The sequence below is a fragment of the Crinia signifera genome, chromosome 3, assembly GCF_055691185.1.
Source record: "Crinia signifera chromosome 3, ASM5569118v1, whole genome shotgun sequence".
In the NCBI taxonomy this organism is placed as follows: Eukaryota; Metazoa; Chordata; class Amphibia; order Anura; family Myobatrachidae; genus Crinia; species Crinia signifera.
The window spans coordinates 332398569-332413416 of record NC_139219.1 but is presented as its reverse complement, the minus strand read 5'-3'; the positions used below and the strand labels follow the sequence as shown (position 1 = coordinate 332413416).

At 48.9% G+C, this 14848-nt stretch overlaps 1 protein-coding gene across 1 annotated transcript in view; it reads left to right on the top strand.

Annotated features, from left to right (window-relative positions):
- Positions 1-8681, top strand: part of GAREM2 (GRB2 associated regulator of MAPK1 subtype 2) — a 109723-nt gene extending 101042 nt beyond the window's left edge. Inside the window, exons 3-6 of the mRNA XM_083178902.1 lie at positions 1007-1137; positions 1607-2770; positions 3204-3376; positions 7434-8681. Of these exons, the coding sequence (XP_083035028.1) occupies positions 1007-1137; positions 1607-2770; positions 3204-3376; positions 7434-8421 (2456 nt within the window). The 3' untranslated portion in view covers positions 8422-8681. The remainder of the gene's footprint in view (positions 1-1006; positions 1138-1606; positions 2771-3203; positions 3377-7433) is intronic.
- Positions 8682-14848: the final 6167 nt, after the last annotated feature.

Sequence of the window (14848 nt, the reverse complement as noted above, 5' to 3'; positions counted from 1 at the left end):
ACATCTCTCTCCAAGGCTTAGTGACTAGACCCTACATCTCTCTACAAGGCTTAGTAACTAGACCCTACATCTCTCTCCAAGGCGTAGTAACTAGACCCTACATCTCTCTCCAAGGCTTAGTAACTAGACCCTACTTCTCCCTAAGGATTAGTAACTAGACCCTATATCTCTCCCCAAGGCTTAGTAACTAGACCCCACATCTCTCTCCAAGGCTTAGTAACTAAACCCTACATCTCTCTCCAAGGCTTAGTGACTAGACCCTACATCTCTCTCCAAGGCTTAGTAACTAGACCCTACATCTCTCCAAGGCTTAGTAACTAGACCCCACATCTCTCTCCAAGGCTTAGTAACTAGACCCCACATCTCTCTCCAAGGCTTAGTAACTAGACCCTACATCTCTCCAAGGCTTAGTAACTAGACCCTACATCTCTCTCCAAGGCTTAGTAACTAGACCCTACATCTCTCCCTAAGGATTAGTAACTAGACCCTACATCTCTCTCCAAGGCTTAGTAACTAGACCCTACATCTCTCCAAGGCTTAGTAACTAGACCCTACATCTCTCTCCAAGGCTTAGTAACTAGACCCTACATCTCTCCCTAAGGATTAGTAACTAGACCCTACATCTCTCTGCAAGGCTTAGTAACTAGACCCTACATCTCTCTCCAAGGCTTAGTAACTAGACCCTACATCTCTCTCCAAGGCTTAGTAACTAGACCCTACATCTCTCCAAGGCTTAGTGACTATACCCTACATCTCTCCCTAAGGATTAGTAACTAGACCCTACATCTCTCCAAGGCTTAGTAGCTAGACCCTTCATCTCTCTCTGAGGCTTAGTAACTAGACCCTACATCTCTCCCCAAGCTTTGATAAATATCCCTCATTGAATTCGGCCAGACTGAAATGACAACAATCCAGCAATGAGACAAGTGATCATCCTCCCTGTGTGTTAGTAAATGGAATGTGATGCAGAATATCCCACGGGTGACGTCTCCTCTCTGTTTCCCAGGGAAGTTCAAGCTACTGGATCAGGACCGGGACGTGCGGGAGCCGGTGCAGTATTTCAGCAGCGTAGAGGAGGTGGCCAGCGTCTTCCCTGACCGGATCTTTGTTATGGAGGCCATCACTTTCAGTGTCAAGGTCAGAAACCCCGGGGCATACGTGGGGAGGGAGCACACGCCAATAGTGTTAGAACGCAGCGTCCGCCCTCCGCTGCTCTCATACAGGGACAGTTAATGATGTTCTACTCACCAGTTTGTTTCTGTGTTGTTTTTGGACAATTGTATTCATCAGTTTAATGTGGGGAGATATAAGGGGCTATATTCCGTACATGGGGCCCTGGCACAGTAAGCTGCACGCCCATATCAGTGACTGATGACAGACATTCATATGTTTTGCATGCAGGGTAAATACTGACTGCTTCTACATGTAGGCTACACGTACTGGGCAGCTTTTTTCTTACACTGAAAATAGGGCACACCCCTTCTCCAAACTTGCCTACTCTACAGAACAGAGATAAATGCCGTGAATCAGCGTCCCCTGAGGTGGTGGGGCCTAGCGATGCGATTTTAGTTGGTTCACTCTAATACCTTTTCTCTCTTTCCTCCAGGTGGTCTCAGGGGAGTTCAGCGAGGACAGTGAGGTCTATAACTTTACGTTGCACATGGGTGATGAACTCACCCTGATGGGACAGGCGGAGATCCTGTGCGCTAAGACGGTAAAGGAAAAGTCACGTTTTAACACCATCCTGAGGAAGCTGGGCAAGACTGGCACGCTGGGCAAACAGGTGAAGGGTAAAATGCCCTGTTTGATCTGCATGAACCACCGCACCAATGAGAGTTTGAGCCTGCCCTTCCAGTGCAAGGGCAGCTTCAGCACCCGCAGCCCGCTGGAGCTCCAGATGCAGGAAGGGGAACACACCATCCGCAGTATCATAGAGAAGGTTCGGCTGCCTGTCAACGTTGTGGTCCCTACGCGCCCTCCCCGTAATCTGTATGACCTTCACATTATCCGTGAGGGTCACCGGTACAAGCTGGTCAGCATCATATCGAAGACTGTGGTTTTGTGTTGTCTTCTGCGTAAACAGGAGGTAAACCCCTTCCACTTCCTGCTGCTGACGGACATGCCCCGCTTCTCACTTCCAGAAGGCCTGCTGTGTGGGGACCCCCACTTTGACAAGCTGGTGAGAGATTGCTCTTACCACTGCCAAGAACAGAGGTTCAACCCGGATGAATACTCCAAGGCCGTCCGCGAGACCAAGACGGATTTCGCAGAGGAGTGTGCCAGCCCACGGAAGATCCGTGTATGCTTGCAAGGCTTCTCCTCTGGGTCCATTAACTACACCAGCGAGGAGCTGAGCCAGGGCCTCCAGCGACTGTCTTTGTGCGTTTACAGCGGGACAGTGCCGGAGGACACCAGCCCTCAGGATTGCTTGGAGGTTCAACGCCAGGGTTTGGGGTCTTCTTCTGATAACTCAGACCTGGACAGAGAGTACATGACTCCAGACTGGGTGGAACATGACTATAGGACTCAGGAACAACTAGAGATTCCATATGAGGAACTGTGGACTAACCAGAATGTTGAGAATTACTCCGAGCCCAGCAGTAAACCTGTTGGGTTAGAAAGTGGCAACAAGACCCAACAAGACCTTATCTCCTTTGTGACCTCACCTCCTCCTCTAGAGAAGAAGTCGTGTTCACCACCTCCACCAGCCTTAACCATCCACGATGCAAAGAAAGATGCACCTCCACCGGTTCCCCCAAAATCTGAGGCAGTGAGTACAAACTTCTTTGGTCTACCATAATCAGATAATGCCTAATTTTAGTTGGGATTTATATGTCTTGTGACTGGTTAAGGAGATGTAATTGAGGGTTCTCCAATTTTGGCTGCCCCGGTTCCTTTAAAAATGTCCTGTTCTGCACCTCTACCTGGTTTAGATGGACTTTTTTGAAAACTTCCATAAATGTTGCAGAAGTCCCTATCTGTGAGCACCCTACTTGGATGAATATGAGACCCACGGGCCTGGCTGTCTATTGGTGGTCTCCAACCACTTCAATATGAAAGCTGTATAATGCCCCTGGAATTATTATACAGATTACTCCTTAGAACAGCATCGATTTCACATGACCTTCTTCAGAGTCATGATTGTGGGTGACCCTGTTGTGGGCTTTGTGACCATAGTTAACTGTTTTCTCTGTGTTTTGCAGGTGAGGGAGGAATGTCGTCTTCTGAATGCTCCACCGGTGCCCCCACGTGGCGGCAGGCTCTTCTCTTCATCTTCCAGCCCACCAGTCCCACCTCGTCTTCCAAAGGCACACCTGCCACAATCCCACTCTCCTAACCCAAGCCTGTCTTACTACTCAGCGGGGCTCAATGACATGTGAGTGTCCACCTCACCTTCTCTAACATCTCATACCTGTGTCCAGTGTTAGTTGTAGGAAGACTCAGCCGAGGACCTGCACAAAGAGTGGAAGCTGCCTGCTTGTCCAGCTGGGTACCACATAGAAGCTGTCATGTAAAGGCAGAATACTTGTTGTATGACAGCTTTGTAAGACATTATGGGGGAAATTTACTAAGAATACGAATACCAAAATTCGTATTCGTATTCTTAATACACCTGAATATGAATGCATACGGCTGTTATAGCCATATGCAAATTCGTATTCCGGAGGAAGATTTACTAATCAGTCGTATTTGACTGATTCGTATTTTCCGATGGCGTATGAATTCATATTTTTTGCCCATAGAAATTCGTATCGGCTTCAGTGTAAAAAAAAGAATGGTACTTGTTTCCTAGCATGGCGCCCATCGCATACCATGGCATACCGTATGCGATGGTATGTGATGCGATGCGATATTCAGGTAAATGACCCGGAATGTACAATTAAATATTGCATAGCAAATGGCATGCGATGCGGTTTTTATTTGTACAAGCACCCTGATGGGTGCTTACAATGTTAAATGCACCCCCATTGTCAACGCCACCCCCACTATCAACGCCAACCCGAAGCGTGGCGAGCGCAGCGTGGCGAGCGCAGCGTGCCCGTGAGGGGTGGCGGTATGCGTCCTCTGACCTTTTCATACCCCTACTATCCACGTTTGATTTTAGATAGTGTGGCGAGCGCAGCAAGCCCCGCGAGGGGACGCGGAATACATGTTAAGTAATCTGCATCCGCTCGCCACGCCAATGTGGATAGTGGGGGTATGATAAGGTTGAAGGACGTGCCCCTTGCGGGCCTGCTGCGCTCGCCATGCTTCAGGTTGGCGTTGATAGTGGGGGTGGCGTTGACAATGGGGGTGCATTTAACATTGTAAGCACCCATCAGGGTGCTTGTACAATTAAAAATCGCATTGCGTGCCGCTATATTGGATGCGATGCGATGCACTTCGATGGAAATCGGGGGCGCCGTGCTAGTACCAAAATAATAAATAAATAAATAATAATAATAAAAAAATAAACGGCATGGTGTCCCCCCCCCCCATGGCCGTAACCAGCACCAGGCTCAAAGACCCGGTCCTGGTTTTAAAAAATGAGGGAAGCAATGAAGTTTTGGGTGGAGTTACGGGGGACAAAATGACTAGGGGTCCCCCGTATTTTGAAAACCAGCCCCAGGCCCAACCAGCCAGCAGGGTAATGCCACAGCCGGGGGGAGACTTTTTATACAAGTCCCCCCCCGGCCAAAGCATTCAGCCCTACCGATCAGTCCACCTGGGCAGGGGTGCTGGGAGAGTGGGGACCCCCAATGAAGCCCCCCCCCTCCAAAACTTGCCTGCCCAGGCTGAAGCCTGGTGCTGTCCTCGGTGGCCCTGGGCTGTGGGTACCGGGCTGATTAAAGTGTAAAATAGAAAAATTGTTTGCTTTTGATGTGGAACTATGAGTCCCAGCAAGCCTGAAACACATACTGGGACTTGGAGAACCACAAGTCCCAGCATGCAGCCCATTAATGGGCTTGCTGGGAATGTTAGTTCCACAGCAAAACCAATAATTAAATAAAAGCACACTGACACATGGAAAATAAAACTTTATTTCACACGGAGCCCATCCATACATTCTTACCTATGTTGATTGAAGATTGGTCCCCTTGTCCAGAAGAGTTCCGTTAAGGCTACCTGTGGAGGCAAACCATACTCCAACCATACTTGGCGGGGATCAGGTCCTCTTGTTTCCCTGTAGGCATCCACGTACAGCAGGGACACGGAGGTGATTCCTATCCGTATTCTATCGATGGTGTATACATTCGTATTTTTATTTACAAATACGAATGTGCCATGAATACGAATTATCCTAATTCAGGATCGAAAATCCTGAAAATATGAATATGCCTAAAAAAATCGTATTTTGTAGTGCAAATACAATTCTTTTACATGTATTTGCCTTAGTAAATTTCCCCATATATATATATATATATATATATATATATATATATATATATATATATATATATATGTATCACTCAGTGCCCTTCCCTTGCTCAGTCTGATCCTTGGTCCCTATGCATTGGCGTCACTAGGGTTGGTGTCACCCGGTGTAGTAACTCATGGTGTCACCCCCCTCCCCCCCCCCACAACTTTCCTGAAGCCGGAGAAAGGATGCTTGTGCGCGACGAAAAATTGGGGGGGGGGGGGAGGTGGTCTATCAGAAGGGGGCGTGGTCTGTACCGTGATTGTATTGTGTACCTGCAGATTGTGTCAGTGCACCTATTCCAATCTTCCAGTATTATAGCAGTGCTGTATAGATTAATTGATTGATTAGTCCAGCTTAGTTCTTCCCTTCATTTTTACAGGTTACTTAAATCATTTAACACTGCTTATCCGTAATGCCAATTATATATTATGCCACACACAGTAATGCCAATTACACAATAAGCCGCACACCATGATGCCATTACACAATAAGCCGCACACCGTAATGCCATTGCACAATAAGCCGCACACCATGATGCCATTACACAATAAGCCGCACACCATGATGCCATTACACAATAAGCCGCACACCGTAATGCCAATTACACAATAACCCGCACACCATGATGCCCCCACAGTGCCATATATGCCCCCCCACAGTGCCAAAATATCCAAGCACACATTGTTATACATACTGCTGCTCCCCCAGGCCCCACACCCTGCCTTGCCCCATCATGTGACTCACTGATCTAACTTACTTATCTGCTGCAGTGAGTGCAGACAAAGACAGACTCACTCACCAGCACAATAGATGCACCAGAGATACCAGTCCAGGCAGCAGTGCCAGTGCAGAAGTAGGCTTGTTAGGACCCAACCGCGCACCCACCCGGGTCCCTCTTCCATCCACGGGTGGCCAATCCCCAGAGCAGAAGTGGAAGCCACCGGCAGTGAGTGACACTCAGGCAGCCTGCACACAAGTCGGGTGGCAGCCGAGTCCCTTCTCCGTCCCGTTGGGTGGCCAATCCCCACAGCAGGAGGGGGAGACATCCGCTCTTACACTGCCAGCCGACCAACCTCCCTGCGCAGTGTGCGTACGGTATGGCATACGGTATACCAGTCCCCACCACCCCGCCCTCCCTGTGCTGTGCGCCGATCGCACTCGCAGCCTGCTAGATGTCAGTCATTATCACTGACAGCCAGGGAGAACAGTCCGCGGCGCAGAAGGTGTCACCTCAGAGACTGGTGACACCCGGTGCGGCCCGCACCACCAGTACCCGCCTAGTGACGCCACTGTCCCTATGTAGAGTGTAAGCCCAATACACAGATGTCTAAGTAGCACCAGGGCCACACAAGATGGAGCACATCTTCTCCCTCACTTTACTTCTGTATCCTGCAATGGCCTTGGCCACTCAAGAAACGCAAACGATGATCCCCCATAGGCTGTAACCTTATCTCAACTGATATCCCTCACATGGGAACTACCTACGGTGGTGAATAAGGCCACTTAAATCCAATCACCTATAAAATACAAATGCGCCATGTCCACATTGTAATGAGCAGTGATCCAGTGGTAGTCACACCACTTAGCCTTGCAGTCATCCTAACTCCCCCAGGTCTCACAGCCTCCAAGAGCTAAGGATCTACTGGCCCTCACTGGTCAGAGCGTACCAGTAGCCCCAACTGGTGTGTCATTAAATGAAAGGACCAGGTAGAGCTCAACAGATGAACCCGAGTTAAACTGTATTTAAGCTTTCAAATTGTCCACCCGGCCTTCGAACCCTCAAAAAGCAAATCCTTGACCGCTCGTTGCCAAAATGCCACCAGGAAAATCCACAAACCAACATAATGAAACCTCTTATCACACATACTGTAGCTTTCAAACCTTTACCGGCCATGAAACCACTAATATGAATACTGTATGTTTCTGTTTTCTAGAAGAAAATATAAAAAAGCTGTAGAACGAAGCTCATAACATTGAGTTATCCGTATCACATCCTGTTCTTTATCTAATGTTTTCCTTTTGTCTTATATAGATCAGGAAATCGCAGCGGCAGCTGCTCCCCTTCTCCAGACTCCTATTCTCTGTACTGTTATCCATGCACATGGGGGGACTGCAAGGCTGGAGATACGACTAATCGGCAGATGTCCAACAGCATGGCCTCCACCGCTCAGCCCACACAGACTTCCTGGTCAGACTCTTGGGCCTACGCTGACACAGGTCCCAGTGTGGCCAGTGGCCGCTCCACCCCTCTGCTGAGCACAGACACCACTATAAAGACTTACTACAGCTGCCCCAGGTTGAAGCCCCCTCAGACTCAGAAACGCTTTGCCCCCTTTGGAGCCTTGAATCCGTTTGCCAACCCGGCCTTCTCCTCCAGTCCCTCATCTTCTGGGGAGTGGTTAGATACTATGGAACATCCAAAATCATCTTCCTCCTCTGTCTCTGATGTCCTGGACCCCTTTGAAGTTAGTAATAGTCAAAGCACATCCCCAGATACCTCATCCATCGGGTCCGAGATACGCTTCATGCCAGACCCTGTATTTAAAGGTGGAGGTACGGGGACATGTCCAGCCCCTCCACCCAGGCCCGTTAAAGGGTTTGAGACTGAAAACATTGTAATCAGAAGCACGGCCCCATTGTCGCCCACTATTGTGAGAGGAGCGGAGGGAGGTATCACTAGAGTGTATCTCACCCAAGGAGTCATTGAGGTGCCACCAATGTCATCCAGGAGTAACATGGACGCATCTCCTCACACGCCAGGTGTGCCCAGGCTCTCTGGAGATTCCGTAGCTTGGCACCCGCCTCCTGATCTATCAGCTCTGTCCGTGGAGGAGGTCTCGCGGTGCCTTAGGTTCATCGGCCTCTCTGAAGATGTAGTGACATTCTTTGTACGGGAGCGAATCGATGGGAGCATCTTCGTGCAGCTGACGGAGGAGATCCTGTCTGATGACTTCAAGCTGACCAAGCTTCAAGTGAAAAAGATCATGCAGTTCATCAAAGGCTGGAGGCCGAAGATTTAACCAGACTCTTCCGTCATCTGAACTTTTCCCAACTTCTTAGGCCGCAGTGGTCGGGCGAGTTGGGACAACATGCCTAGGCCAGAGGCCGAGAGTTCTTTTTATCAGCTCTTTTATTTTGTGGACAGTATTTGTTTTTAATTATTGATAGATCCTCTTAATGGTATACATAGCACAATTTGCACAAAGTGTAACACCATTGTCATGTCAAACACTGACGTTTAATATTGCAGCTGTCTATTAAATATTAAAACCGGCACAGATCTGGGGCTGCAGTGTGGTTTGAAGACTCCCCAGTGATTTGGGGGTAGTGTGCGCTGGCAGGGCTGGCTCTACCATTAGGCAGCTGCCTAGGGCGCCGGGATCTGGGGGCACCAACGAGTCTGCTTTAAGCCCCCATACACTATGTGACTTCTCCATACAGAAGTCACGTATGATTTACACATATCGTATACATTCCCATTCACCGCTGCATTGGATCTAATGTCAAATATGTACAACTGCTGAAACAGCATAAAAGGTGTCCAAATTGCATGTATATCACCCTAGTGTATGGGGCCTTAACCCGTTGAGTGCCAAGTGAATTTCCCAAATATCCTAAATGTTTGTGTGAATATTGCTAGGCAAACATTTGTATTCATCATAATGACCTGTAATGTTTACTTTATATAGGAAATAGAATTTACACAACATTTTTATTTGAATTTATATAACAAATGTGAGTGACACGGGCGTTTTTAGCCGATATTTTGCTCTCAGAGATGGCGGCACTCAAAGGGTTAAGAGACACACAGACACAAGTGTTAATAGCTATATCTGAAAGATGAAACTTCAATTAGGCATTTGGAGGTTTTCAATTAGCCTAATTGGACAATAATTACATTTCGTGTGTGGGGTGAACTATAGTAAATGGCCTCCAAGCACCCCAAAAGCAACTTTTCCAGGTACTTGTGTACTAGCACGGCACCCCGATTATTAGTCGCCCAATTTTTTTATCGAATCGCATCGCATGCCATACACCCGATGGCATGCGATGCGATGCGATTTTAACTCATATTCGATATTAAATTGTATAAGCACCCTAATGGGTGCTTACAATGGTTAAATGCACCCCCCCGCCACCCCCCAAGTATAAACGTGAACCCGAAGCGTAGCAAGTGCAGCGAGCCCGCGAGGGGCGGCGGTACGCTTCCTACGACCTTTTCATACCCCCATTATCCACGTCGCCGTGGAGTTGAGAATAGAAAGCGTGGCGATCACAGCGAGGGGACGCGGATACCTGTGAAGCCCGCGAGGGGACGCGTATAGCTGTGAAGGTATCCGCGTCCCCTTGCGGGGCTCGCTGCGCTCGCCACGCTTCGGGCTCGGTGGCTAGCTGCGCTCGCCACACTTTCTATTCTCAACTCCACGCCGACGTGGATAGTGGGGGTATGAAAAGGTCGTAGGACGCGTACCGCTGCGCTCGCCACGCTTCGGGTTCACGTTTATACTTGGGGGTGGCGTGGGGGTGCATTTAACCATTGTAATCGCAAGTGCATTTAACCATTGTAATAACAATTTATAATCGCATCGCATTGTATGGCATTGTATGCCATATACAATGGCAAACAATTTTAAAATTGTATGCCATTGTACAACATTGGCCGATATCGCGTCGCATCGCATGCCTTATGGTCTGCGATGCGATGGGCGCCGTGTTAGTACACAAGTACCCTTTTTCATTTACGCAGATTTTTTTTAATATCGCCTCAAATTTCCCCTAAATCATCTTTAAAAATATATAATCATTTTTTAATTAAACAAAACTCGTTAGCCTTTTATGTTCTACTTTTTTTTTTTTAAATGCACAAATCAGATATTTGATACCTGGGAAAAGGTCCAGTAATACCCGCTAGAGATCCGATATGGATCACGCGTTCCCTGGAACTCCTGGACATACACACTGAGCAATCTGGCAGAAGACGCGGTCAGTGGCCATATGCAGGTGTATAGCTGTCATTAACAATATATAACCCATCGTTATCGTGCACATCGTTACAAATGTTGTCTAGTGTGAACACATCTTAGCAGTTTTCTAGCAGACCGTCACTTTCTGGGGGTCTAGAAAGCTTTCCCCAGTTTTTCATGCTATTTTCCCCAGTTCACTTTTTTGGACACAATACAAGTAGTGCGATTTGCCATTTCTGACCTGTGTGAATCCCGGGTGTGCGCATGAAGGCGAAGGGGGCAAATTTACACGGAAAATTAACGAGTTTAACTTCTTTTGCAAACTCGCGCCTATTGTAATTGAATTCCCCCCTTAATGTGAGGAGCTAAACTGAAGCAATGTAAGTGTATGTGATGTTCTTCTGTCCAACAACAAAGGTCTCTCTTCTGTCCCCTCTCTGTGATATAGCGGGGGCAGGTGCCAGCGCTAATAGGGGGGATCTAGCTGAGGACCAGCCAACTGAGGATGAGGAGGGGCAGTGGCATAATAATAAATGTCACCCTCCCGGTCAAGTAGTTCTTGCTCATTGCCAAGGGTTACATGCTTGTTGTCAAGGGTAACATGCTTGCAGGTGCACAATTATCCCAGAATCCGTAACTTCCTGGTAACGCTTATACATGCTGCACCTCTCTGACCTCCAGCATCAGTCCCCACCCAGGCAGCAGCCATTTTTGGAGAGCCATTTCTTCAGATGCCATGCAGATAGCCAGACCACATGGAATCTGCAGAGACCCTACGCCCTTGCTGTGCCCGCTCACCCAAGGCAACGCTTGCACTGCAGTGACGTTATTACACCACTGAGGAGGGGGATTCTGAAGAAACATGAGGATTATAGTCACCTAAGACATGACACTTTGTATGTATTAAGGTTTACTTACTCCAGGTGACATGCTGACAAGGTCAGAGGCCCCTGGCCACCAGCACCTGATGAGGGTTGTTTGGTACATTGTGGCCCCTGGCCACCAGCGCCTGATGAGGGTTGTGTGGTACATTGTGGCCCCTGGCCACCAGCGCCTGATGAGGGTTGTGTGGTACATTGTGGCCCTGGCCAACAGCACCTGATGAGGGTTGTGTGGTACATTGTGGCCCCTGGCCACCAGCACCTGATGAGGGTTGTGTGGTACATTGTGGCCCCTGGCCACCAGCACCTGATGAGGGTTGCGTGGTACATTGTGGAAGACAGGTTCAAATGTGGAAGCTGTGATGTCACTAGCTCCTAGTGACTGGGATAGGTGGCACTCTCAGTGATGTCACTGGCTCCTAGTGACTGGGATAGACTGCACTCTCAGTGATGTCACTGGCTCCTAGTGACTGGGATAGGCTGCGCTCTCAGTGATGTCACTAGCTCCTAGTGACTGGATAGGCTGCACTCTCAGTGATGTCACTGGCTCCTAGTGACTGGGATAGGCTGTACTCTCAGTGATGTCACTGGCTCCTAGTGACTGGGATAGGCTGCACTCTCAGTGATGTCACTAGCTCCTAGTGACTGGGATAGGCTGCACTCTCAGTGATGTCACTGGCTCCTAGTGACTGGGATAGGCTGCGCTCTCAGTGATGTCACTGGCTCCTAGTGACTGGGATAGGCTGCGCTCTCAGTGATGTCACTAGCTCCTAGTGACTGGATAGGCTGCACTCTCAGTGATGTCACTGGCTCCTAGTGACTGGGATAGGCTGTACTCTCAGTGATGTCACTGGCTCCTAGTGACTGGGATAGACTGCACTCTCAGTGATGTCACTGGCTCCTAGTGACTGGGATAGGCTGCGCTCTCAGTGATGTCACTAGCTCCTAGTGACTGGATAGGCTGCACTCTCAGTGATGTCACTGGCTCCTAGTGACTGGGATAGGCTGTACTCTCAGTGATGTCACTGGCTCCTAGTGACTGGGATAGGCTGCACTCTCAGTGATGTCACTAGCTCCTAGTGACTGGGATAGGCTGCACTCTCAGTGATGTCACTGGCTCCTAGTGACTGGGATAGGCTGCGCTCTCAGTGATGTCACTGGCTCCTAGTGACTGGATAGGCTGCACTCATAGTGATGTCACTGGCTCCTAGTGACTGGATAGGCTGCGCTCTCAGTGATGTCACTGGCTCCTAGTGACTGGATAGGCTGTACTCTCAGTGATGTCACTGGCTCCTAGTAACTGGATAGGCCGCACTCTTAGCGGTCTCTCCGGAGTGTAGCTGATAGGTGCAATGTAACACCATTCGGCCCTGTATATGGACCACATATTAGGGTGAGATGCATCGGGCTGGCAGGGTTGGAAGGTCGATAATCAAACTTCATGATTAATGTTTTCTGCAAAGAGGCCTGAGGCATTATTACATTGCTCCCCCCCCCTCTTCTTTAATGGACAAAACCATGCTGCTCTGCAGATGGGGCAGATGTAACATGTGCAGAGAGAGTTGGGTGGAGTGTGCTCAAACTGAAATCTAAATTGCAGAGTAAGAATAAAGCAGCCAGTATTTACCCTGCACAGAAACAAAATAACTCACCCAAATGTAACTCTCTCTGCACATGTTACATCTGCCCCACCTGCAGTGCACATGGATTTGTCCATTAAAGAAGGAGTTTGCTTTTGCAGCCTGGACAAGAACCATCACTGGCAATGTGAGATGATTTATCTTTCCTGATGATTATACTTTGGTAAATTATAAGTTTCCTGAGAAAGCTTCAACAGGACTTGTAGCGAAGTAATGCAAGAACTTGAAGCCTAACCAATTACAGCAGTAGTTCCCAAACTCAGTCCTCAGGACCCCACATAGGTCGTTTCCCAGATCAAACTGTCACATTTTAAAAATCCACTGGTGACCTGGAAATCATGGCCTGTGGAGGGTCCTGAGAGCAGAGTTTGGGAGGTCAGTGTGGTAAGCATCTCACATAGTATTGCTCAGGAGAAATGTCTCTCTTGCCTTTGGGACAGGACAGATCTAGCACCACCAGACACCGGCCAGTGGGGGCTCCACTGCGTTGTGCTCTGCAGCGACAGAAGTCCGAGGAGGCCGGAGGGCAGGGATGCTGAGGATGAACGTAATCTAAAATCCTGATTTGATGAATAATTTGTTCAGAGACCTTTATAAAATCATGGACACTGCCAATGTTAATCAAGAGCCCCAGCTCCAAGACCCGATCTTTCGGGAATCCTGGAAGACATAGGGATTTTCCCCCTCCGTGAGATAAGCATGGAAATTTTCAGAAAACTGTTCTAAATGTGAATATAATTGGGCAAAAAGATGCAACCTTCCTTTTAGCCTCTATATGTATTGAGTTACAGCACACAGGACGCAAGACCCACAAACACCCATGTGACTATTTCCTGAAAGTGCATTGTATAAATGTTGCTAGGAGACACAAGCAGCTTCTGCCGATTAAAATGGCATGTTTATTCTAGGTGCAGCTGTATCGACATACCAAACGCTACGGTACACTACAGTGATATTTAGGCAAACAGCCACTGACATGGTAGCTTAGTATTGCACTAAGGTCTATGGGGACGGGGGCTAGCACATAAGCCCAGCTGGAAATTAGATTCTTTCCATCATTCACAGCTTGGTAAAAGATTTTCAGGAAGAAATGGTTAAGGATTATAAAGCAGCTAAAGTAATAAAAGCCAGGTAGAAGCTTCCAGAGGTTTGCAGTGTATCAGTAGTGCGCCACAAGAACTCAAAATACTGATCCCAACCAAGTCCAGTCAGGATCCGGAAATTGGGATGCTTTAATATAGCAAAATATTCCCCAATCCGCTGGCAGATCACTGACGACATACGGCTGGCACCGCTGGCAGGTCACTGACCCCATACGGCTGGCGGTCGGCACCGCTGGCAGGTCACTGACCCCATACGGCTGGCACCGCTGGCAGGTCACTGACCCCATACGGCTGGCACCGCTGGCAGGTCACTGACCCCATACGGCTGGCGGTCGGCACCGCTGGCAGGTCACTGACCCCATACGGCTGGCGGTCGGCACCGCTGGCAGGTCACTGACCCCATACGGCTGGCGGTCGGCACCGCTGGCAGGTCACTGACCCCATACGGCTGGCGGTCGGCACCGCTGGCAGGTCACTGACCCCATACGGCTGGCGGTCGGCACCGCTGGCAGGTCACTGACCCCATACGGCTGGCGGTCGGCACCTCTGGCAGGTCACTGACCACATACGGCTGGCGGTCGGCACCGCTGGCAGGTCACTGACCACATACGGCTGGCGGTCGGCACCTCTGACAGGTCACTGACCACATATGTATACACGTGGCATTGTACATAACGCAGGAGATCTATGTGACTCTATAGTGCCAGGCCTTTAATATTTTCTGCCTGAGCAAATAGGATGCACAAGCAGCTTCCACTGTATAAAGTGATATGCAGCATGCCTATATTCAGGGTGTAACTGCTGCTGTATCTGCATAAGAAATGGAATGTTCCATTACACGGTGTGTTCCTGGAAAACG